Source organism: Triticum dicoccoides, chromosome 7A (genome assembly GCF_002162155.2).
Source record: "Triticum dicoccoides isolate Atlit2015 ecotype Zavitan chromosome 7A, WEW_v2.0, whole genome shotgun sequence".
Classification (NCBI taxonomy): Eukaryota; Viridiplantae; Streptophyta; class Magnoliopsida; order Poales; family Poaceae; genus Triticum; species Triticum dicoccoides.
The window spans coordinates 643,752,743-643,778,702 of NC_041392.1; the positions used below are offsets into that span (position 1 = coordinate 643,752,743).

Sequence of the window (25,960 nt, forward strand, 5' to 3'; positions counted from 1 at the left end):
AAATCAGTCAGCCCATCGCCAGAGAAATCCTTGAGAATTAATGCATGAGTCAGCGGCGCGGGGAGGTCGCTGGACGCCAGTAGGACACCAGAAGGAGAGATCACCACGGCCTCCTGGTCGCCGCCCGCGATGATCACCTGCTTTGGGTCATAGGCGTGCAGAGAGAAGGCTTTGTGAGTGGGGATGACAGCATTCTCTGTCATCCCTGATGGAGATGGAAGGTTGGACCATGTTGCGCCTGTCGATAGTTGCCACCTCCATGTCGCATCGTGATCAAGTAGGCCTGAAGAGTATAAGCTCACCTACGATGATAGACAAACAAGTCAGGGTATTGGAAATAAACCGCTGCTCATTATTTCAAGCTAGTGCCGTCGACTTGATGCGTCCAAAACCGCTAAAGAAATACACCGACCTCTCCCCGGCTTGTTAGAAAGATGATATTGCCATGACTTCTCTCCAGCAGAATTGGTGCCGCCACCTCTAAGTTAGATGGATCAAATGTCCTCCCAAAACTTCTTGAAAAGTCGCCATGATGGAACAGATTGAGATGGTTGTAGTGGCAGATTGAAACATTAAAAAGCTGCTCCCGCACCGGCACACCAGACATGGCAACTGCCCAACAGGGTTTCAGCACTTCCATCGACCCGCTAACAACAGTTTGCTCAGCACCATTTGCACCGACAACCTACAGAAGAATGGACCAACAGCTTTGGTAACAATTATTAATAAAAAAAACATTGGCAAAGCAGTCATATCTGACACCCACATATTCATTAGGAGAATGGAGCAATGAAATTGCCCATCCCAGCGTACAGAGATTAACGCATACGAGAACTACTGAGAGATTGAGGTGAAATATATGATACTGGCTCTAAGTGTTGGAAATATGAGCAAATTACTATGAGATTTAATCCGAATAAACAGAATATAAATCATGACCACAGCAGCAGAGATTAAACTAATCATGCGAACTAGCATAGCAGATAAACATATCACATCTAGGGCACATACTAGAAACATGAATTCTACCACGATCTCGAACAGGAAGGATAGAATCACATACGGTGCAGCGGGTGCAGCACCGCCGGCGTTGATGTTGTCGCCCATATCGTCGAGGATGAGGTTGCCGAGGTCGGGGAAGAAGTCGTCGTTCGCGAAGTCGTCGCTGCCAGCAGTCGCGCGAGTGCGCTCCCCAAAAACCTGATCGCCCCTCTCCCATACAGGATCACGAGAGGCGGGGTTCCGGAGGCCTGCTGTCCTTTCTCGCGGTGCACGCCGGAAGGAGGGGTGGAGAAGACTAGCTTGGCGGCGCAATGATCTGGAACGGTGATGAGAAACCATACGAAGCGGCGGCTAGGGTAGACGTCTGCCTGACTATATATTGCAGGCCGGATAGATCGTGGGAGTAAACCCCACGTCCGAGTCATCACGATCCAAAAGAATCGGAAACGGTTCAGTAATTAACGCATCTGTTAATTATTAATTAATGACTCATTAATTTTCCCATGCAGCAAAAATATAGACAACGTGCATAGCTCTGTCCTCGGCTCAATCCCGCAACCCGCGGCGCATCGTGACGAGGCGAGGCGAGGCGAGGCGAGGCGTGGCGAGCGAGGAGGAGGAGCGCGCGTGTAGGTCTCCTCTTCTCATGCTCATACAAGTGGTAGAAGAGCTCACCTTATAAAGAGGTGCAACTCTCTCTCAACTTCCAAGGTGGGACTAAACTTTAGCCTCACTCACTCCACTCACATGTGTGCATGAATGGGCCAAGAGAATTTCAGAATTTTAGTTGGGCTTTGGGCCAAAGGCCTACTAGCAAAATTCCAACACTAAGTTGGGTCAATGTGTGCTAATTCTCTCATGTCCAAATTAAATTAGGAGACCTCAAATTCCATGGTAAATATGAACTCTGATTATTTAAGGTGAAAAGATAAGGGAATGCACTTATCATGATAACATAGCACTTGTGCAAGCATTGCATATTTTTTGGCAAATCATTTATGACGAAGACAAGGCATGATTTCATGAAAAGGTAATTTACTACTTGCTAGGATAAGATGATAGCAACACAAATTACACAATAATAATACAAAGAACAAGCAATATTCAGTATCATCTATGTTCACATTACAACCGAGCACTCTTCCATCCCTCTAAGGCCATCAGTGTTTTTGGTCGTCGGATCTATAGTGGTATCAGTTTTTGGCCGTTGGATCAATCTCTGAGCGCAACAGTTTACGCGAATGGGAATGGGCCGCCGCTCCGGTAACAAAATTGGCGTTCTCTGGGCCAACCTCGGCCTTTTAGGGAAGGCGAAGCAAGCGACGCTGCACAGATTCCTCCTCTCACGGGTCGCTACCTATCCGGCGGTGTCTACCCTAGGTCCGGTCGCTGCCGCGATGATATCCCTGTAACTGAGGTGTTACGACATCTCCCGTCCGCCAGTTTCTCTTGAACTGGCACCTTGTACCAGGCAAGCCCTATCCACCTGAGATTGTCCTTCGCCTCATTTTCTTCCTCCCTTGTTGGTCTCTCAGCCCTCCGAAACCTGACGATGCTGGCGGCTACATACCTGGGGCTCTGCCATGATGTCAGAGGCGATGGCAACGTCGACAACGACGGAGGAATCTGGCACCACACCCTCCTCATCTATCAGACTGGCGTTCCTCCTTCGCAGTGACGGGTCCCCAGGAAGCAGCGACGTAGTGCGACACCTCTGCCGCCCGCACCTTCAGCTTGGCCTGATTCGGCATTGTACCCTGTTCCTGTGTAGTAGTACAAAACACGCAAGTTCAAGTAACTTTCTCTCGACGATCTTGGCCTCCCTCTCCCATGCTCTGTTCTCTCACGTGTTATTTGCAATCACTGATGTTACTGTTGATTTTTTTTGTATCGTTTATTTATTTGTGCCGATGGATATTACAGTAAGCAGGGGTGGGCATCTAGGAAGAATGAATTGAAAAGAAACGATGCTCTGCAATTAGAATCAGTAGAATGGCAGCCCCAAATTTCTACAGAAATAAAGTGAAAATGAATGATGTATTGTACCAGTAATATTCAGGGAAGTGTCTCAAAACAGTATAGTTCAATCTGAAACTGTATATTTGATGGGCCATTCAAATTTGGATTTGGTATTACAAGTGCATAACTTGCTTTTCATCTGCTTATTCAAATTTACCAAATTAAAATTCCATATGAATTCTAGACTGCATATGCTGTACAATGTTGTTCAAGAAAGGATGCTTTACATCTGAGGAGATCCCTTGATGCGAGTTAGGTGGTAAATACTAAATAGCATGGTGTTTCTTTTTACATCTGAGGAGATTACTTGACGCTAGACGGCATGTTTGTTTTGGTCCAATAATTTTTCATGTGTTTTTTTTAGAACGAAGGCTCGCGATGAGCCCGGCTTTGAATTAACAAAGCCATCAACCGGCCAGGAATTACAACACAGGAACAAGCACAACGGCCGAACGATACAAGGGAGCACCCTAGGAAGCTTACAACTCAACGCCGAAAACTAGCTCAAAACAAAAGCCCAAGCTAGTACACGCCGCCGACCACAGCAAACAAGAACCGAGAATTGCGAGCAGCATGAGCACAACGAGGACATGCAGAAACAGAGTGGAGTTGTGGACATGATCGAGTCCAAGGTTGGAGGAAATCAAGCATCTTCCTTTGCTCTCGCCATAGAGGGACCCTTCCCTCTCGCCTTGGATCGAAAGGCGCCGCCGACGGACATGAGAGACGCTCACCCTAGAGCAGGAGAGATGCCGTCCTCGAGTCCTGGAACAGTCACAGAGCACATCCTCCTAGGACATGAGCACACCTCATCTGACACACCGAAGCAACCTAGGACACCTGAAAAACAACGGGAAAGCCACCGGGAGGAGCCACTGAAGGACGAGCAGCAAGGACATCAAGAGAGGCCGCAGAACGACGAGGAGCAGGAGTCGTCGGCCGCTGAAGAGAAACACCGGGCGTCCACGGCCAGGGACGTGCTGCTACTGCCGGGAAGAGGAACCCTATCCCCTGTTGGAAATATGCCCTAGAGGCAATAATAAAAGCATTATTATTATATTTCTTTGTTCATGATAATTGTCTTTATTCATGCTATAATTGTGTTATCCGGAAATCGTAATACATGTGTGAATAACAGACACCAACATGTCCCTAGTAAGCCTCTAGTTGACTAGCTCGTTGATCAATAGATAGTCATGGTTTCCTGGCTATGGACATTGGATGTCATTGATAACGGGATCACATCATTAGGATAATGATGTGATGGACAAGACCCAATCCTAAACATAGCACAAGATCGTATAGTTCGTTTGCTAGAGTTTTTGCAATGTCAAAGTATCTCTTCCTTCGACCATGAGATCGTATAACTCCTGGATACCGTAGGAGTGCTTTGGGTGTATCAAACGTCACAACGTAACTGGGTGACTATAAAGGTGCACTACAGGTATCTCCGAAAGTATCTATTGTTTTATATGGATCGAGACTGGGATTTGTCACTCCGTATGACGGAGAGATATCACTGGGCCCACTCAGTAATGCATCATCATAATGAGCTCAAAGTGACCAAGTGTTTGGTCACGGGATCATGCATTACGGTACGAGTAAAGTGACTTGCCGGTAACAAGATTGAACGAGGTATTGGGATACCGACGATCGAATCTCGGGCAAGTAACATATCGATTGACAAAGGGAATTGCATACGGGATTGATTAAATCCTCGACATCGTGGTTCATCCGATGAGATCATCGTGGAGCGTGTGGGAGCCAACATGGGTATCCAGATCCCGCTGTTGGTTATTGACCGGAGAGCGATCTCGGTCATGTCTACATGTCTCCCGAACCCGTAGGGTCTACACACTTAAGGTTCAGTTACGCTAGGGTTGTAGGGATATGTATATGCAGTAACCCGAATGTTGTTCGGAGTCCCGGATGAGATCCCGGACGTCACGAGGAGTTCCGGAATGGTCCGGAGGTAAAGATTTATATATGGGAAGTCCTGTTTCGGGCATCGGGACAAGTTTCGGGGTTATCGGTATTGTACCGGGACCACCGGAGGGGTCCCGGGGGCCCACCGGGTGGGGCCACCCATCCCCGGGGGCCACATGGGCTGTAGGGGGTGCGCCTTGGCCTACATGGGCCAAGGGCACCAGCCCCACTAGGCCCATGCGCCTAGGGTTTCCAAGGGGGAGGAGTCCTACTAGTGGAAGGCACCTCCTAGGTGCCTTGGGGGGGAGGGAAACCCCCCTTGGCCGCCGCACCCCCTAGGAGATTGGATCTCCTAGGGCCGGCCACCCCCCTTGGCACCCCTATATATAGTGGGGGAGAGGAGGGACTTCATACCTTGAGTCCTTGGCCTTTGGTTGCCTCCTTCTCCCTCCCAACACCTCCTCCACCTCCTCATAGCTTAGCGAAGCTCTGCCGGAGTACTGCAGCTCCATCAACACCACGCCGTCGTGCTGCTGCTGGTGCCATCTCCCTCAACCTCTCCTCCCACCCTTGCTGGATCAAGAAGGAGGAGACGTGGCTGTTCCGTACGTGTGTTGAACGCGGAGGTGCCGTCCGTTCGGTGCTAGGATCTCCGGTGATTCGAATCACGTCGTGTTCGACTACATCATCCCCGTTCTTTGAACGCTTCCGCTCGCGATCTACAAGGTATGTAGATGCATCTATTCACTCGTTGCTAGATGAACTCCTAGATGATCTTGGTGAAACGAGTAGGAAAAATTTTGTTTTCTGCAACGTTCCCCAACAGTGGCATCATGAGCTAGGTCTATGCGTAGTTCTTCTTGCACGAGTAGAACACAATTGGTTGTGGGCGTAGATTTGTCAACTTTCTTGCCGCTACTAGTCTTATCTTGCTTCAGCGGTATTGTGGGATGAAGCGGCCCGGACCAACCTTACACGTACGCTTACGTGAGACCGGTTCCACCGACTAACATGCACAAGTTGCATAAGGTGGCTGGCGGGTGTCTGTCTCTCCTACTTTAGTTGAAGCGGATTCGATGAAAAGGGTCCTTATGAAGGGTAAATAGAAGTTGACAAATCACGTTGTGGTTTCACGTAGGTAAGAAAACGTTCTTGCTAGAACCCTACTTCAGCCATGTAAAACTTGCAAACAACAATTAGAGGACGTCTAACTTGTTTTTGCAGCAAGTGCTTTGTGATATGATATGGCCAAAGTTGTGATGAATGATGAATGATCTATATGTCATGTATGAGATGTTCATGCTATTGTAATAGGAATCACGACTTGCATGTCGATGAGTATGACAACCGGCAGGAGCCATAGGAGTTGTCTTTATTTTTTGTATGACCCGCGTGTCATTAAAGAACGCCATGTAAACTACTTTACTTTATTACTAAACGCGTTAGTCATAGAAGTAGAAGTAGTCGTTGGCGTGACAACTTCATGAAGACACGATGATGGAGATCATGATGATGGAGATCATGGTGTCATGCCGGTGACAAGATGATCATGGAGCCCCGAAGATGAAGATCAAAGGAGCTATATGATATTGGCCATATCATGTCACTACTTTATATAATTGCATGTGATGTTTATTATGTTTTATGCATCTTGTTTACTTAGAACGACGGTAGTAAATAAGATGATCCCTTACAAAATTTCAAGAAGTGTTCTCCCCTAACTGTGCACCGTTGCTACAGTTCGTCGTTTCGAAGCACCACGTGATGATCGGGTGTGATAGATTCTTACGTTCACATACAACGGGTGTAAGACAGTTTTACACAGCGAAAACACTTAGGGTTAACTTGACGAGCCTAGCATGTACAGACATGGCCTCGGAACACGGACACCGAAAGGTCGAACACGAGTCGTATGGAAGATACGATCTACATGAGAATGTTCACCGACGATGACTAGTCCGTCTCACGTGATGATCGGACACGGCCTAGTCGACTCGGATCGTGTAACACTTAGATGACCAAAGGGATGTCAAATCTGAGTGGGAGTTCATTATAATTTGATTAGATGAACTTAATTATCATGAACTTAGTCTAAATTTTTACAATATGTCTTGTAGATCAAATGGCCAACGTAGTCCTCAACTTCAACGCGTTCCTAGAGAAAACCAAGCTGAAAGACGATGGCAGCAACTATACGGACTGGGTCCGGAACCTGAGGATCATCCTCATAGCTGCCAAGAAAGATTATGTCCTACAAGCACCGCTTGGTGACGCACCCGTTCTCCCTGCGGAACAAGACGTTATGAACGCTTGGCAGGCACGTTCCGATGACTACTCCCTCGTTCAGTGCGGCATGTTTACAGCCTAGAGCCGGGGCTCCAAAAGCGTTTTGAGAGACATGGAGCATATGAGATGTTCGAAGAGCTGAAAATGGTTTTCCAAGCTCATGCCCGGGTCGAGAGATATGAAGTCTCCGACAAATTCTTCAGCTGTAAGATGGAGGAAAACAGTTCTGTCAGTGAGCACATACTCACTATGTCTGGGTTGCATAACCGCTTGACTCAGCTGGGAGTTAATCTCCCGGATGATGCGGTCATTGACAGAATCCTCCAGTCGCTTCCACCAAGCTACAAGAGCTTTGTGATGAACTTCAATATGCAGGGGATGGAAAAGACCATTCCTGAAGTATTTGCTATGCTGAAATCAGCAGAGGTAGAAGTCAGAAAGGAACATCAAGTGTTGATGATCAATAAAACCACTAAGTTCAAGAAGGGCAAGGGTAAAAAGAACTTCAAGAAGGACGGCAAGGTAGTTGCCGCGCCCAGCAAGCAAGCTGCCGGGAAGAAGCCAAAGAATGGACCCAAGCCCGAGACTGAGTGTTTTTATTGCAAGGAAAGTGGTCACTGGAAGCGGAACTGCCCCAAATACTTAGCAGACAAGAAGGCCGGCAAAACCAAAGGAGCTGCGGAATAAACGGAGACTGGCGAAGGACGAGGTGACGATGCGCGTCGGGAATGGTTCCAAGGTCGATGTGATCGCCGTCGGCACGCTACCTCTACATTTACCTACGGGATTAGTTTTGAACCTCAATAATTGTTATTTTGTGCCAAGTTTGAGCATGAACATTGTATCAGGATCTCGTTTAATTCGAGATGGCTACTCATTTAAATCCGAGAATAATGGTTGTTCTATTTATATGAGAGATATGTTTTATGGTCATGCTCCGATGGTGAATGGTTTATTCTTTATGAATCTCGAGCGTAATGCTACACATATTCATAGTGTAAGTACCAAAAGATGTAAGATTGATAGTGATAGTCCCACATACTTGTGGCACTGCCGCCTCGGTCACATAGGTGTCAAACGCATGAAGAAGCTCCATGCTGATGGACTTTTAGAGTCTCTTGATTACGAATCATTTGACACATGCGAACCATGCCTCATGGGTAAAATGACCAAGACTCCATTCTCAGGAACAATGGAGAGAGCAACCAACTTATTAGAAATCATACATACTGATGTGTGCGGTCCAATGAGTGTTGAGGCTCGCGGTGGCTATCGTTATGTTCTCACCCTCACTGATGACTTGAGTAGATATGGGTATGTCTACTTAATGAAACACAAGTCTGAGACCTTTGAAAAGTTCAAGGAATTTCAAAGTGAAGTTGAGAATCAACGTGACAGGAAAATCAAGTTTCTACGATCAGATCGTGGAGGAGAATACTTGAGTCACGAGTTTGGTACACATTTAAGAAAATGTGGAATAGTTTCACAACTCACGCCGCCTGGAACACCTCAGCGTAATGGTGTGTCCGAACGTCGTAATCGCACTCTATTAGATATGGTGCGATCTATGATGTCTCTTGCCGATTTACCACTATCTTTTTGGGGCTATGCTTTAGAGACTGCCGCATTCACTTTAAATAGGGCCCCGTCGAAATCCGTTGAGACGACACCGTATGAATTATGGTTTGGGAAGAAACCTAAGCTGTCATTTCTAAAAGTTTGGGGATGCAATGCTTATGTCAGGAAACTTCAACCTGAAAAGCTCGAACCCAAATCGGAAAAATGCGTCTTCATAGGATACCCTAAAGAAACTGTTGGGTATATCTTCTACCTCAGATCCGAAGGCAAGATCTTTGTTGCCAAGAATGGGTCCTTTCTGGAGAAAGAGTTTCTCTCGAAAGAAGTAAGTGGGAGGAAAGTAGAGCTTGATGAAGTATTGCCTCTTGAACCGGAAAATGGCGCAACTCAAGAAAATGTTCCTGAGGTGCCTGCACCGACTAGAGAGGAAGTTAATGATAATGATCAAGATACTTCTGATCAAGCTCCTGCTGAAATTCGAAGGTCCACGAGGACACGTTCCGCACCAGAATGGTACGGCAACCCTGTCTTGGAAATCATGTTGTTAGACAATGGTGAACCTTCGAACTATGAAGAAGCGATGGCGGGTCCGGATTCCGACAAATGGCTAGAAGCCATGAAATCCGAGATAGGATCCATGTATGAAAACGAAGTATGGACTTTGACTGACTTGCCCGTAGAACGGCGAGCCATAGAAAATAAATGGATCTTTAAGAAGAAGACAGACGCAGATGGTAATGTGACCATCTATAAAGCTCGGCTTGTCGCTAAGGGTTATCGACAAGTTCAAGGGGTTGACTACGATGAGACTTTCTCACCGGTAGCGAAGCTGAAGTCCGTTCGAATCATGTTAGCAATTGCCGCATTTTATGATTATGAAATTTGTCAAATGGACGTCAAAACGGCATTCCTTAATGGTTTCCTTAAGGAAGAATTGTATATGATGCAGCCGGAAGGTTTTGTCGATCCTAAAAATGCTGACAAAGTGTGCAAGCTCCAACGCTCGATTTATGGGCTGGTGCAAGCATCTCGGAGTTGGAACATTCGTTTTGATGAGATGATCAAAGCGTTTGGGTTTACACAGACTTATGGAGAAGCCTGTGTTTACAAGAAAGTGAGTGGGAGCTCTATAGCATTTCTCATACTATATGTAGATGACATACTTTTGATGGGAAATGATATAGAACTCTTGGACAGCATTAAGGCCTACTTGAATAAGAGTTTTTCAATGAAGGACCTTGGAGAAGCTGCTTATATATTAGGCATCAAGATCTATAGGGATAGATCAAGACGCCTCATAGGTCTTTCACAAAGCACATATCTTGATAAGATTTTGAAGAAGTTCAAAATGGATCAGTCCAAGAAAGGGTTCTTGCCTGTTTTGCAAGGTGTGAAATTGAGCTCAGCTCAATGTCCGACCACGGCAGCAGAGATAGAAGAGATGAGTGTCATCCCCTATGCCTCAGCCATAGGTTCTATTATGTATGCCATGCTGTGTACCAGACCTGATGTAAACCTTGCCGTAAGTTTGGTAGGAAGGTACCAAAGTAATCCCGGCAAGGAACACTGGACAGCGGTCAAGAATATCCTGAAGTACCTGAAAAGGACTAAGGAAATGTTTCTCATTTATGGAGGTGACGAAGAGCTCGTCGTAAAAGGTTACGTCGACGCTAGCTTCGACACAGATCTGGATGACTCTAAGTCACAAACCGGATACGTGTATATTTTGAATGGTGGGGCAGTAAGCTGGTGCAGTTGCAAGCAGAGCGTCGTGGCGGGATCTACATGTGAAGCGGAGTACATGGCAGCCTCGGAGGCAGCACATGAAGCAATATGGGTGAAGGAGTTCATCACCGACCTAGGAGTCATACCCAATGCGTCGGGGCCGATCAAGCTCTTCTGTGACAACACTGGAGCTATTGCACTTGCCAAGGAGCCCAGGTTTCACAAGAAGACAAGGCACATCAAGCGTCGCTTCAACTCCATCCGTGAAAATGTTCAAGATGGAGACATAGAGATTTGTAACGTACATACGGACCTGAATGTAGCAGATCCGTTGACTAAACCTCTCCCAAGAGCAAAACATGATCAACACCAGAATTCCATGGGTGTTCGATTCATCACAATGTAACTAGATTATTGACTCTAGTGCAAGTAGGAGACTGTTGGAAATATGCCCTAGAGGCAATAATAAAAGCATTATTATTATATTTCTTTGTTCATGATAATTGTCTTTATTCATGCTATAATTGTGTTATCCGGAAATCGTAATACATGTGTGAATAACAGACACCAACATGTCCCTAGTAAGCCTCTAGTTGACTAGCTCGTTGATCAATAGATAGTCATGGTTTCCTGGCTATGGACATTGGATGTCATTGATAACGGGATCACATCATTAGGATAATGATGTGATGGACAAGACCCAATCCTAAACATAGCACAAGATCGTATAGTTCGTTTGCTAGAGTTTTTGCAATGTCAAAGTATCTCTTCCTTCGACCATGAGATCGTATAACTCCTGGATACCGTAGGAGTGCTTTGGGTGTATCAAACGTCACAACGTAACTGGGTGACTATAAAGGTGCACTACAGGTATCTCCGAAAGTATCTATTGTTTTATATGGATCGAGACTGGGATTTGTCACTCCGTATGACGGAGAGATATCACTGGGCCCACTCAGTAATGCATCATCATAATGAGCTCAAAGTGACCAAGTGTTTGGTCACGGGATCATGCATTACGGTACGAGTAAAGTGACTTGCCGGTAACAAGATTGAACGAGGTATTGGGATACCAACGATCGAATCTCGGGCAAGTAACATATCGATTGACAAAGGGAATTGCATACGGGGTTGATTAAATCCTCGACATCGTGGTTCATCCGATGAGATCATCGTGGAGCATGTGGGAGACAACATGGGTATCCAGATCCCGCTGTTGGTTATTGACCGGAGAGCGATCTCGGTCATGTCTACATGTCTCCCGAACCCGTAGGGTCTACACACTTAAGGTTCAGTTACGCTAGGGTTGTAGGGATATGTATATGCAGTAACCCGAATGTTGTTCGGAGTCCCGGATGAGATCCCGTACGTCACGAGGAGTTCCGGAATGGTCCGGAGGTAAAGATTTATATATGGGAAGTCCTGTTTCGGGCATCGGGACAAGTTTCGGGGTTATCGGTATTGTACCGGGACCACCGGAGGGGTCCCGGGGGCCCACCGGGTGGGGCCACCCATCCCCGGGGGCCACATGGGCTGTAGGGGGTGCGCCTTGGCCTACATGGGCCAAGGGCACCAGCCCCACTAGGCCCATGCGCCTAGGGTTTCCAAGGGGGAGGAGTCCTACTAGTGGAAGGCACCTCCTAGGTGCCTTGGGGGGGAGGGAAACCCCCCTTGGCCGCCGCACCCCCTAGGAGATTGGATCTCCTAGGGCCGGCCACCCCCCTTGGCACCCCTATATATAGTGGGGGAGAGGAGGGACTTCATACCTTGAGTCCTTGGCCTTTGGTTGCCTCCTTCTCCCTCCCAACACCTCCTCCACCTCTTCATAGCTTAGCGAAGCTCTGCCGGAGTACTGCAGCTCCATCAACACCACGCCGTCGTGCTGCTGCTGGTGCCATCTCCCTCAACCTCTCCTCCCACCCTTGCTGGATCAAGAAGGAGGAGACGTGGCTGTTCCGTACGTGTGTTGAACGCGGAGGTGCCGTCCGTTCGGTGCTAGGATCTCCGGTGATTCGAATCACGTCGTGTTCGACTACATCATCCCCGTTCTTTGAACGCTTCCGCTCGCGATCTACAAGGTATGTAGATGCATCTATTCACTCGTTGCTAGATGAACTCCTAGATGATCTTGGTGAAACGAGTAGGAAAAATTTTGTTTTCTGCAACGTTCCCCAACATCCCCTACCGCCGGATCGCAGACGCCGTACCGCCGGAGCTGAGCTAGACACGCCACCGCCAAGGAGCACCGCACTTGAGGGGAGCGGGGACAGACTTCCCTGCGAGCCAGATCAACCACTGCCACCTAATAACCAGAGCCGCCCAAAAACTCCACCTTTGTCACCCCTCACCCGAACGCACACTCCCCAGGCGGCGCCTCCAAGGGGGGCACGACGCGTAGCTCGCCGTCACCGCCCAATCCTAGAAGGATTTTGGGCTTTCACCCGGGAGGGGAGCGGGGGTGGATAGGGTTGGGATCTCAGCTGCACCTCCAAGGAGGAAGGGCGGCGCCCAAGTGCGTCGCTGCTGCCGGGCCGGACCAGCCGACCAGTGGTTTCCCACGGTCCCAAAACCGCACCACCGGGCACCCATCCACACCAATCCGGCGACCGAAGCTGCTGGAACCGGTAAGGATGAGGGAGCTGAAGGGGAGGGGAGTCGAACCTCAGATCTGACGAGGAGGGGGATCTCCACGCCGCGGCCACCACCCGCCGCCGTCCCACCACCCGCGTGGTCGGGAACGCCGGCTAGGACCACCCACGGACGCCGCCAGCTGGGAGGGCGCCGCCGCCGCGCCAAGGGCCGCCGCCCCAGATCCGGAGTCCTCCGCCAGGAACGGAGCGAGCAGGGCCTTGCCGCCACCGTCACCGGCGACCGCGCATGGCTTGCCCGCGGCCACCTCGGGTGGCGACGAGGGGGAAGGAGGTGAGGGGTGGCGGTGCTGGGCGGAAACCCTAGTCGCCTCCCGAGTCGCCCGTGCGGACGACGCGGGGGCTGCGGGGGGGTCTCCATAATTTTTCATGTGTACCTACTGATGCTATATCTTATGCTCCTTCATATATGCATGTATCCTTAATTTTAGTTCTTTTTCCTTGAGATGACAGTGCAATTTTTTGTGGCCACTACAACGATGTATTTTTCTGATCCCATTTACTGGCAATGCAAGAGAAACAGGGATCAAGAACTGCTTATTGCTATGCTAATAGCCTAACACACTCCTTGATGGTTTGTGCTTAATTTTATCAAAAAATGCATGCTTTGCAAATTTATATCATTATTTATTGTAATTCTGCTACCCCTCTTAGATCATTATTTATTGTAATTGTGTAAATTTCTATATATAGTCTGTTCTGGTTGTGGTAAAACTTTCTCCGCGTGCTAATATGTTTTTTTTTCATGTTCCATCTTTGCAATTTTATCTGTTCATTTTTTTGTAGGTGAAATACAAACGAGATGCAGAGATAAAGGCTCAACTTTCAGGAAAAAGGCCTTGGCAAGGTACATGCTTAGTTTTGAAAGCTTATAAAACTTGGGTGTTTGATCTGATATTCTCAAACGCATGCGTCGGTTTCATCATTACCACTTAGAGACAATTTTACTTGTCCGAGTTAAAGCTATCTAGCCTTCCATTAGTGAAGATTCTAGAATTTGCTTTATATGATAGATTTTTTCAGTGCTTCAGAGTTTCAACAGGTTGTAGCGCACTCATTGTTGCGCTCAGCTATATAAGATACATATATACCAGCTTTAGGAACTCCCCCTTAATATTATTGTGTATATTTTTGTCGTTCAATTGGACAATCAAGATTACTGTTTTCTTCGGCTTTTGAAGAAGTTTTAGCATATTGTCTCCTTGAAAATAGCGATTCTATTTATCGGTTCAAAACATAAGTGTTATGTTCTCAGTTGTACCATTCTTGGATAGTATATCAGTTTTAGCCTTTTAGAGAAATCTAAGTATGAAATTTCGTAGTTGTCAAATATTATGTATTATATCAAGATTACAGTTTATGGACACTTACTTGCTTCACTACCTTTTATCCTGCTAAAACTTATATTGCCAATGAGATCATTTGATGCAGGACCAATATTCTTACTGAATAGGATACAGTAACCCAAGGTGACCAGCAGTTATTTTTTGCTCTTTTCCATGATTTCCTCTCATGTTCTTTTTATTCTCGCCCAATGGCAGCCATAAGGGAGAGGGAGCTATGTGACGTTGTGGTAGGCAGTGTCTAATGACGGAAGCCTATCCCAACATGGTGTGGTTGTCAGCCGCTTCAAGTTTGCCTCTTTCCAGTAGGCCTGTAGGTCTGTAGTGTGCAAGTCCCTTTCAAGGCCCATCCATCCATTTACGCATCTTATCCAAGCTGATCTATATGTTCATATACTTCATACTTTTGTCCGCCAAAATAACTATCTGATTATGCATTTGTCAGATTCACCTGTGAACACTCATGAGGCACAAGTTTCTGTTTGACATAAAAAATAATAAAAACAACGATGGTTATCGTGTTATTATCTCTCTACGCGTCAGGAAAAATAAAAATTGCGGGCGTGCCAGTGTACTAAGTACACAAATAAAATTAGGGAAACTTGTATTTCATTAATCTCTCATCGGAGAAACAAATTACATGATCCCTTTATATAAGCGCTCAATGGCCTGCTAGCTCGGCCAATATGACTTCGGCGATTGTGAGGTTCTGGTTCACGGGGCCTCGGAAGGCTCCCGATTAATTACGTCCGCGAGTCGGAGCCGCGAACCACCTCCGATTAAGCTGCTGCAATGGTCGTTGTCTTCAAGTCTCGTCTTCTCCAAGTGCTCGGTGTTAGACGATGGTGATAATGCGGTGGAATAGAAGAGTGGAGCGGTACGCCCGTCGCTCCGGCGATGCTAGCCATATTCCCTCCGGCTTGTCGATGTCCGATGATGAAGATGTCCGGCCTCGTCAGCTCAGACAGATGGGCGGCCTTCGCCTTGTCGGTGCCCGGCCTGGTGGTATCCGCCTCGTCGGTGTCGGACATGGTGTGTCTTGCCTTCGCCTCATCGGTGCCCAGCAAGATATGGGTAGCTTCATCGGAAGAAGACATGTCGGTGAAGTGGCTTCGCCTCGCCGGAGCTTGGACGGGGTTTGGGGAGTGTGTTGATGTAGAAGTCGGAGTAGATTCGAGTGTCGCCGCGTGGCGGCGTTGCTTGAAGATGACCACAATGCGAGCTCGTCGATGTAGACCTCAGACCGTCGTGCCTCGTCGGTCTTGGCAGCGTTGGAGTATTTGTTGTCGGGGTGGCATGGGTCACGCTTAGCTTAGACTTCTCGACGGTCGGTTACTTCATCGGGGTGTTCAAGGGGCTACACCTTGCGGGAGTAATGGTTTGGAGAGACCGGCGTCAGTGTAAAAACTAAGTCATGCTCACATGGGCGTGGCCGGGGTGGTTGACGCCTCGTCTCGGCTAGACGCCGAGTATTCGGCGGTCCGCCAAGACAAAGGGGGCCGCCTCACGAGGCCGTGGAAATGTGGCGTTGTAGAGGCCGCGTCGCCTTGGGCTGTGCACCGGCAACATTACGGACCTGTACGCCAAGGACCTATTCGACATGGTAGATGCGCCTCCCCAAGGAGGGACAGGTCTTGGGTGAATCATCGTGAGCACTGTTTTCGCGAATGTCGTCCACTTCAAGAAAGCATGGCAAAAGACCCGTACGCGGGTGACTTGTGTCGCCATGGACATGTGCGCCAATGACCTGTTCACTATGTGGATGCGCCTCTGGACCTATCGCCGGCGACCTGTTCGTCGGGGCCGCGTACCTCATAAAGGAGGAACTGGTCTTAGATACATCGTTGCGGCTACTGGTTCCATCAAGGACCTGTACCCCGTGATGGTAAAGGCGAGTCTCGGGTTGCGCCGTCAGCGAGCTCCGGCTTCGCCGCACCGTCTCCTCCAAGAACATGGTGCAAAACCTGTACGCCTGTGATCTGTTCGTCATTGACCTGTATGTCGGTGTACCATCCGCGATGCACCTGTTTAGCATGGTCCTGTTCGCCGTGGACCTGTACGCCGACATGGTAGAACATCGGGGCTAGCATCTGGGCTTCGTTGTTGGACAACCTTTCCGCCACGGCCTTGTTCGTTGCAATCTGTGCACCAGGGACCTGTGTATTCAAGGACATGAAGGTCTCGGGCAGCGTCGTTGGCGAGCTCCGGCCGCACCTAGTTCGCGACACTCCAGAGGATGATGGGCTTGTGTAGACAAGCTCCGATGGCGGTCCCTCTGGAAACATCAGCTTCATCTCCACGTAGTCGTCGTGGACGGTCCGTGCGTCACCGGCGGCCTTGTGTGCTTGCGTGAACCGTGGTTCCCCTGATGCGATCTGCGTGCGTGCGTCCTCTCGGCGCATGCGCTGCTGCCACCGGACATCGCCGGACCGCGTGCATGTTACAGAGCAAGTGTGCCACCGCCGCGGGCGCGCCCACTCCTCAGCCTCCTCCGTCCATCTCGTCGACGCCTTGGGCTGAAGAGAGAGAAGAAATGAGAGAAGAAAACAGTGAGAAGATTAATTATATAGGCACGCCATGGGCAAAGAAGGATGTTTGTTGTGTTGATTGTTGATATAGCGTGTGGCAGCTTTTATGGAAGAATGCTTCGATTGGGCTCGCCGGCGGACGTTTGTCGTCGTTGCCGACGCCGGCGCATCATCTGCGGCCTAGGAGTGCACCGAGAACCGAGTGCATGGTCTGTTGGCACGGTGTTCGCGGCCTCCGACGGCGCGTGTAGTCGCTGCCTCCCTCTCGTCTTCTCTTTCCTGGGCGCATTTTGTGCTGCCGTCTCCCCGCTGGATGCGATCTCCCCTCCTTGTATGCATGCTTCGTTATCCGGTTGACAGGCTTTGCAATCTCCAGTGCAGTCTGCATGGTAAAGAAGATAAGCAGAACGATAAAGGGGTTTAAGTAATATGCATGGATTTAGCCTTGATGCAAGTCTTGACGTTTCTTCCACCGAGCGTCTCATCGACGCCGTGGAGGTGGCCATCGGGGTTTCTTTTCTGGATGCCGGTTCGTCGGCGCGTCATCGCCCGTCGCCAAGGCGTAGAGAGCACCATCCGAGGCCGCCTTGGTGCGAGTGCACCATGCGGGAGGGCCTCTTCTACAGGCTCCTCCGTGTATCTCCGCCCCTTTGGCACAGCGCCACGTAGCCTTTTATAGGCGAGGGTCGCACCACAATGGATAGGTACTAGCTGCGTAGACTTTGCGGCCGAGTTGTTTTTGCCGGTGCTATTCTCGTGGAGAGAGGATAAGTACATTCTTATCCCTTTGGAGTTGATCTCATTCGTGTACAGCCACAACAACTAGACTCACACATGGGTAAGGCTGGCACGTAAGGGCTTTGATCAACTTGCACGTGTAATCAAGCCATCTAGCTCGTCACGTTTGTTCAACCTGGAGATCTAGCTACATGCATGCATGGTATTCTCATCATGGCACGTACGTGAGTTATGTACGTGTGCGTGTGTGTGTGTGTGTGTGTGTGTGTGTGTGTGTGTGTGTAGCTCTTTGCATGCATAGGTACAACACAAGTAGATAGTTACTCCACCGTCTTGATGATCATTCTTGCATAAGAACCAACATCTTGTTCACTGACATATACGGCGTCATATTTTGTGAATCCGGCATCCCTCGTGCATCTTTGCATCCTTCGTATTTCGATCATTCGATCTATATCGTGTGTCTCTCCTTATCTGAATGTACTTTTGCACTAAACCGCCCGCCTTGAGATTTTTTATTTGCAAAAGTGCCCCCTGGCCGCCTGGACAATGGAAAACATCACAGAACTTTCTGTTCCCAATTCCTTCCGCCGACGCTGCTCTCCCGACGGCCCCGCCAATCTGGCTCGCCCTGTGCAGGTGCCGACGAACCTCGGCACTCGTACAGCACGTTGGCGGTCACCACCGCGAAGGCAACCGCTGGCCCCAACCTTAGCAGTCGTCCACCTCGCCACCGGCCCAGCCGCCGAGGGCACCGACGGCCGTTACCTCTGCACTCCGAAATCGTCCAGCACGTCGACAGTCCTTGCCGCCGAGGCAACCGCCTCGCCATTGTCCCAGCCGCCGAGGCCACTGACGGCCGTAACCTCTGCACACGCTGCAGACTTGTGTTGGTAGCGAGTACAACTGTGTGATGCGACTTGCTGCAGACTCCCTTGTAGAGCAACAACAACGAAATTTCTGAATGCATATAGTACTTGGATAGTGAGATTCTGAATGCCTGTAATACTTGTTCTTGTTCTTCTAAATGTGGATTGTGAGCTTGTAGAATGCAACTCTTGTTGGGTGTACGTGCAGCTTCAGAGTTGTGAATGAAAATGAAAAAATAAACATCTATTTCTTATTACTTGTTCCTATTAGCAATTGAGGTGTCCCTTACATACTACATGATGCAATATAACTCAAATGCTACTAGTCTGATGTATCTTCAAGATTTCTGCACCTGATGCAAGCTAACAGTAGCTAGCAGCACAAAAGAATCCATGGATAAAACAGTTTGCTGCTGCTCCTTGGAAACCTAGTGCCTCTGTCTGCAATCAGATTTTCATGAACACATACTACATAAACAAGAACAAGCTTCCAAACCACCATACACAACTGGAACTCAGTAGCATGCATGTTCTGACCACTATATATATTGAATTAAGCACACGTCCAATGTGATAGAAATAAGACAAACGCTAGAGAATAAACACAACTAATCATCCATTACATAGATTGAAAAATTCAGTAACTATTTTTATCCCCTCGTTTTGTGTATTTCCTTGAACACAACAATGGTCACTTGCAGTGAACTAGCTCATTTTCTAACTTCTTTTGCTGTCCAATACGAACCCCAAAACCAGGGTGATGTGCATAAGACTTGTAGAACTCCTCCACAGACTTCAGCCCTTCAAATGGCATCCCCACATTAGGCTTCAAATTATCTTCACATTCTGGTATAAAACATGAGCACAATAGTTAATGACATCATCATGTACAAATAACTGAACAGAATACGGCAATGGTTGGTGAAAGCAATTGACTTACAATGTCAGGAACACTTGCTTTCTTTATGGGTGTACCAAAACCTTCCTTGTTCATCTGCATTTGCCAAGTTTTTGCAGATCCCATTGCTACAACAATAGGTACTTGATAAGCCTTTGAAAGTAACCAGAAAAAGGACACACAATTTGACATGAGAAGTACATCCCAATTTTGATTTAGCCAGCAATGCCGACGGAAAACCCGGTGACATTTCAAATGGCAATTAGCATACAGAATTACAGTCTCACAAAACTATATGTATGTGCACGTAAAAGCATGAACAAAAATTCCTGGCTTTACAGTAATATTGGCTGCACTCATACAGATGTCAGCATGAAGAGGTGCATTCAGGATAAAGTTTTTACAACTCTAATTCACAAAAAAACTAGCAAAACTTCAAACAATGAATATGAGCCAGATCGCATCATATGTACCACAAAATTCCCTGTTTTTTGATCAAGAGGGGTTTCCCCTCCACCCCATTTTTATTAGGAAAACGGGGCAACGCAAGTCTCCATGACTGTTACAAGCGATCGGGTCTACCTGAAATGGCAGACCGGAGAACATAGCAATGCAAAGCTGCGGCCTAGATGCGCTAAACCGAACCGTATCATTCAACTGCCAATGAGAGCGTCTAATGCCACGCAGGGCAAACAACATAACCATCAGCCGAACCAAAATAGAAAGTTTCACAGAGAATAGAGTGACCACCCCCCCCCCCCTTTTCTTGAAATCACCCCGAGTGAGCCTTCAGCACTCCGCCCCGGGTCTTCTTCGTGCACGCTCTCAGTTCCCAACCCAGGTGATCCTGAGCAGCTCGCCTCTTCGCCGGTCCAGGAGCTGGAGGCAGCGTCGTAGCAGCACTGATTGATCGCCCCCGCAAAGAATCTTCCATTGATGTAGAGACAACCTGATCTTCTCCAAGATCACTCGAGTGCTTGTCCGCGGCATGCCCTGAAAACAAATATCATTACGCATAGTCCAAATGCCCCAAATGGAAGCAACACAAGCAATGTTGACGACAGTTTTCTTGTTGTTCATACTTCAAAAGGAAGATAGCTCAGTCATATTATTAGGTATATTGAACCCAGAAGCTTCAGCAACATCACTCCAAATCTGTTTGGCTACTACACACTCAAAGAACAGGTGGTGAACTGATTCATCCTCATTATTGTATAAACAGTTTAGGTTCTCTACCACCCTCTTTTTATTCAGGTTGTCCCTGGTAAGAATTTTATTATTAAAAGCCAGCCATATAAAGACTAAGTATCTGTTAGGCACAACAATTTTCCAGAAATTTTTCCAAATTGGGGTAGAGACCCCACCCCAGTTAATCATGCTGTAAAAGGATCTGACCGAATAGACCCCTGATGGCTCCAACAGCCAAACAGGTTGGTCCTCCTCATTGGTCAGATTTTTGGTAGAAATGACCTGGATCAGGTCATGCCACTTTTTCATAAACTCGGCATCCACACACCTGCTAAAGGTGAGTTTCAGGCTAAAACCATCCCACACCTCCGATACTACACATTGTTGTTGTTGACAGATTTCATAAACCCCCCAAAATTGAGTTTTTTAAGGAAGAACCCTCCACCCAAGTGTCATTCCAGAAGCTGATCTTATTGCCGTTACCCAAATTCCATCTAAAAAACGCCTTACGCCTTCAAGAGCCCAGGTAACCCCCTTCCAAAAAGGTGATCCCACACCCTGTTTGAACCACAACAAAAATTCCCTGTTAACATCAAGTTAAGAAGAATCCCGTATACATACAAATCGGATCATTCTTTTACTCAATAGTTCTCCTGGGCTGAAGCAAAGCGATCTGGATTGAAACATTACAAACAGGGAACGACAAGGCAAGGAGTGAGGGATGGATTTGGGATACTGTATTGACCTTCGAGCGTATGCGTCTGGCCGCCAGAATCTCGTCTTCGTGGAAGTTAGGGCCTACGTTCTTCTGTATCTAGTGATCTAGTCGTAGGCCGCCGCCATGGTGATCGCTGATCGGGACGTGGGGCTCGCGGTTCAGGGGCTCGCAGTTCAGGAGTACACATGTCTAACTTATGGAGGCAGAGGGCTGGAGGCGGGCGCTTTGTTGCAAATTTTTCAACAACTGAGCACATACGCACGATTTAGATCGTATGCTTCAAAACGAGAGGATACAGGGATGCACGAGGGATCCCAGATTCACGTGATACGACGCCGACATATACATGCTCATGCATACATATCAATGTTGTATTTTTATATTTCACAATTATGGAATTACGCAAAAATCGCGTCGAACAGTTTCGCCAGTATGTATTCTATTTGATAAGATTGTTTCACCTGATGTATGTTAAAGTAATAAGTCACCCTACATCCCTGAAGAGATTATACTTCTTTTAATCATGGCGTACATTGGTTGTTGCTACTATATAGCACGTAGACTATAGATCGAACTTCTAATAGGAAAATTCGTTTTTGAGCTCAGGCCCATCTGAACCTGATATCTTAGCCGCCCAGTCACATGTGGATTCGTGTCACAACTCGTATTCCATCTGGTATTCTCACTGTATGTGATATAGAAATGATGTGGGCCCTGGCTCATTTATTGCGGTAGGCGTCCTCACCGTCCGGCCGGAACAGCCAGTCCCCCGCGTCTCAGCTCTAATACTGAGCCATCATGTTCCATCTGCAACTCATAAACTGCCTGACACAACACTAGCCGTCCTTTTATATCCGCTGGCACTTTAGGTCCGACTTCAAACATTTCATGGAAATTTCAGGGAAATGCTGCGACTTCAACATTCCACTAGCACTTTACGTCCAACAATACACATTCAAATCCAATGTCCACAGAACCCACACTTCGAGGGCCGCCCTGCAACTATTCTGACTTCATCCCCTCAGTCCACGATTTCGAGGTACAGGAAACTTGGCAGGTCACCCTGATACTCTCTCATAGTCACGATCTCATATTCGAGACTTTTCCGTAGGTGATAAAACAATATTTGCAACACAAATGAGATCACATATTACTGTAACCTATGTTCATTACAAGATGCAGGTACAGCCCATTGAACTCATGGATGTAATGCACAATGTAAATACCGCTCTCCTCCCTGTCAACAAATCATTAGTCCAACACCAATATCTTCTATACCACCGTACATTCCAAAAATTGCGCTTGGCATTCACTCACCTTGTACAAGGATCGCGATGGGCCACCAACGGATAGACAGAAGTCCATCCGTCCACGTCAACCAATCATCCACCGAATATATTGTTGAAGCATTGTCAGAATCGACGCTGGGTTCTCTTTGCAAAGGCACTGTGTTTCGTTTCCATCCCGTCACTGGGGTGTGTCTCAGTCGGGTTCAACACCCTGAAGATCTTCTTCTCTGCCTCCAGGATGTACAAGGACCAGCAATCCATGCAGTACACCGGGAACATAAAACTGAAATTAAGTATTTGCAACATTACTACGTCGATGTGAGGGCATCCGGACTGAATGGCCATATGGAACATAATGGGAGATCTATGGGTTTACCTTTTTTAGCCACTCAATCTTGTACCGTATCTCATTAGCTTGAAGTCCATCCTACGGATTTAATCCCGGTCAACTTTGCCATCTCCACAGACCACAGCTCTGTTCTGATCTGCAAAGATTGTCACCACAACTACTAAGCAATATGAAAATGCAAGCCAATCAGAACTAAAAATACTACTTAACAAAATATGTAGAGTGCACAACTTTTTTTAGGAACATGTAGAGTGCACAACTGGTGAGTATTGTTTTCAGAGCCGGGCCACCCATCATCAAAAATTCTGCAAACACCGACTCAAAACCTTTTGCTTGCTCGTCCCTCATCGAACACACCAGCCAATATAATGCTCTGAAAATGGTTCTTCACCCCAAGAAAAAGACTAAAAGGTATGCATACGAGAAGCTCTTACCAGCCGCACACGCCTTCCGCATGGACTTGGTCCGCTCGGCGTTTAGCCGGCTCTTCCCGTACCATATGCCAAAGTCAACCTAAAAGTCGTACACCTCACCCAATGAGTCAAAACTCAAACCAGGTTCTGGTTTCATCAGTCTTAGTAGGCTCCTATCATGAGCTGCACTATACCCAGGAACAACCAGAATCACGGTGTCCTATCAGGAGGTGCACTAGCACTACCAAGGCGCAACCTGAATTAACCAGGAAGCACTATTTGTTTACACATCTCCTGAATCTTCAAATTTTAGTAGATCACCTACTTACATCATTCAGACTGCACTAGAACCAGGGAACATGAGGCACATGCAATGGACCGTGCTAAATCAGCTATCGAATCGAACGATTTCGCAAGTCTAAAAAACATTTTGGGCATGTTCGGCTAAAACGAAACTATGACCTTTTAGTCCACCCAGGCGCTTCCCAAAACCACGTTCCCTGTCGATTGCGCAGACCTCCTGGGCTGCAGTCCCCCAATCGTTGTGCGCAGCCGGAGCCACAAGTAGAAAACGCAGGCAAAGCCGGTGCTTCCTCCCGCAGCGGCGGCACTAGAGGCACCGCCGGAAAAGCTGGCCGCGTACTTATCCCTCAGTGGAAACCTTCAAGCCGCGCCAGAGTAAGCTTCCACGGCGAAGAGATGGTGAATCCATGGAAGCACGCAGATCTAGGACGACAGCCGGGCTAGAGAAACTCACCGGTCAACTAGATCCATGAGGAAATCCAGGCCATCGGCTTCCATCGCCGCTCCGCCGCAGGAAGTCGCAGCCGCCACAGATGCCATCGCCATGAGTCCCCTCACCACTTCCTCGATCTCACTACTCGGCAAACCCCCATACAACCTGGACTATCCACACCCAGACGTTCTGGGCCACGGCTCAGAATCATAGCCTCACGGACCGACGCCACCAAGTACGGAATTGGCCCACAAGCGCGCACTGTACTTGCCGTATTTAGTCTGTATCCTCATTTTCCCCTGCTCGACCTCTGAGGCGTCTGACAGGATTGACACCATCTCAACGCACATACCAAAGGCTCGGATTTAGGGTGCAGCTGAGCTCGAGCACCAAATCGACCGTCCCCTTCTAATAGATTTAGTTGTCTTCTTTCTTAAAATTGAGACATCGATATATTGAGAAACTTCTACCCACTTGGTAATTTGAAGTTCTCCTTGAAGTTAATTTGAGCACATCTTAGTGTTAAGTTTTTTCAATATTATTGCTTCAGAATTATTCACGAGTATTGAGTACTGCTTATGCTCCACTCATCATTTTATTGTCAAAATAGACAGGTGTGGCATCCTTATATATTGCACAACAGTTGTATTTACCCATAAAATATTTTACTGCCCATATATTATGCCTTGCCTCTCCCTTTCTGTCTCTCCCATGGTTTAGAAACCTTGCTATTCTTATAAAACAAAATCAAAACCTACCAACCTTCTTACCATCTAACATACTTGTACAGAAAATATTAATCAACATATATTTTTTCCATCAATAGCAAACTGCTTGCGTCAAAAATAAAAAGACACAAAAGTACAAAACCATCGGATGAATTATATCTGATGATTGAAATACTACCATTAAATTTAATGTGATATGTATATCTCATTGTCAAAATACTATATTGTATATGAATTCATTATCACTAATATTATACTGCCAAAATGGACAGGCGCAGCAACGCGCGCCTACGATGATCTAGTCTATGTTCATGTTTGAGCAGAAAGCTCAATTTCTCCCTCTACAAGGAACTAACTAGAAGTGTTGTAAAACCATTTGAACTATTTATCGAATGACTGGAAAAGCCTAAAAGCTACAGTACATCATAACACCTTGTGACACAAGCAGTCGAGAAACAAATCCACAGCTCTGCTGGAAATTACAGATATAAAATACGAGCGGCAGTGGCCTGAAGAGTATTCTCTGGAACCAAAAGAATGTGGTGCGGATGAAAAAAGTGAATTGCAGCTGTAATTTTGACACTTCAACACACCTGAACATGATCTAGAACTCCATCTCCATTACTATCTGCATGAAGGCCTCCTTCTGTCAAATGAAGCTGAAGATGGAAATCACAAAAACACGTGAGACTAACTAAGTATAAGATTGTGGTACAGATACATAAATTTTATCAATACACATGGACTGTGACAATGAAAATGGAAATCACAAAAACAAGTGAAACTCTCTTTTTACAAGTAACATGAGAAAAGAAACTACTTTTCTGATCTTACCCGTAAGAGGTACATTGAGTGCAAGACGGCTGGGAAATCGGATCAACTATGATAAATCTGCAACTGAAATATAGGTGAAATGAGAAAGAAACTTGTCTCCTTTTACAAGTATGTACGGTACATGAGAAAGAAACTACATTTACGA

At 47.3% G+C, this 25,960-nt stretch overlaps 1 protein-coding gene across 6 annotated transcripts in view; it reads right to left on the reverse strand.

Annotated features, from left to right (window-relative positions):
- Nucleotides 1-493: 493 nt before the first annotated feature.
- LOC119332186 (disease resistance protein PIK6-NP-like) overlaps nucleotides 494-25,960 on the reverse strand; it is a 30,416-nt gene continuing 4,949 nt past the window's right edge. Inside the window, exons 3-7 of one of the 6 annotated variants that reach the window (XR_005160845.1) lie at nucleotides 25,816-25,878; nucleotides 25,575-25,640; nucleotides 23,132-23,240; nucleotides 22,784-23,038; nucleotides 22,163-22,703 (exon numbers count right to left, since the gene is read on the reverse strand). Coding sequence is in view for 1 of the 6 variants with exons in the window: in XM_037605361.1 (XP_037461258.1) it covers nucleotides 25,858-25,878 (21 nt within the window). In the remaining 5 variants the exon portion in view is untranslated. Of the gene's footprint in view, nucleotides 686-22,162; nucleotides 23,039-23,131; nucleotides 23,241-23,538; nucleotides 23,618-24,274; nucleotides 24,430-25,352; nucleotides 25,641-25,815; nucleotides 25,879-25,960 lie in introns of those variants that run through there. The other 5 variants (XR_005160846.1, XR_005160844.1, XR_005160847.1 and 2 more) reach the window with 5 other exon arrangements.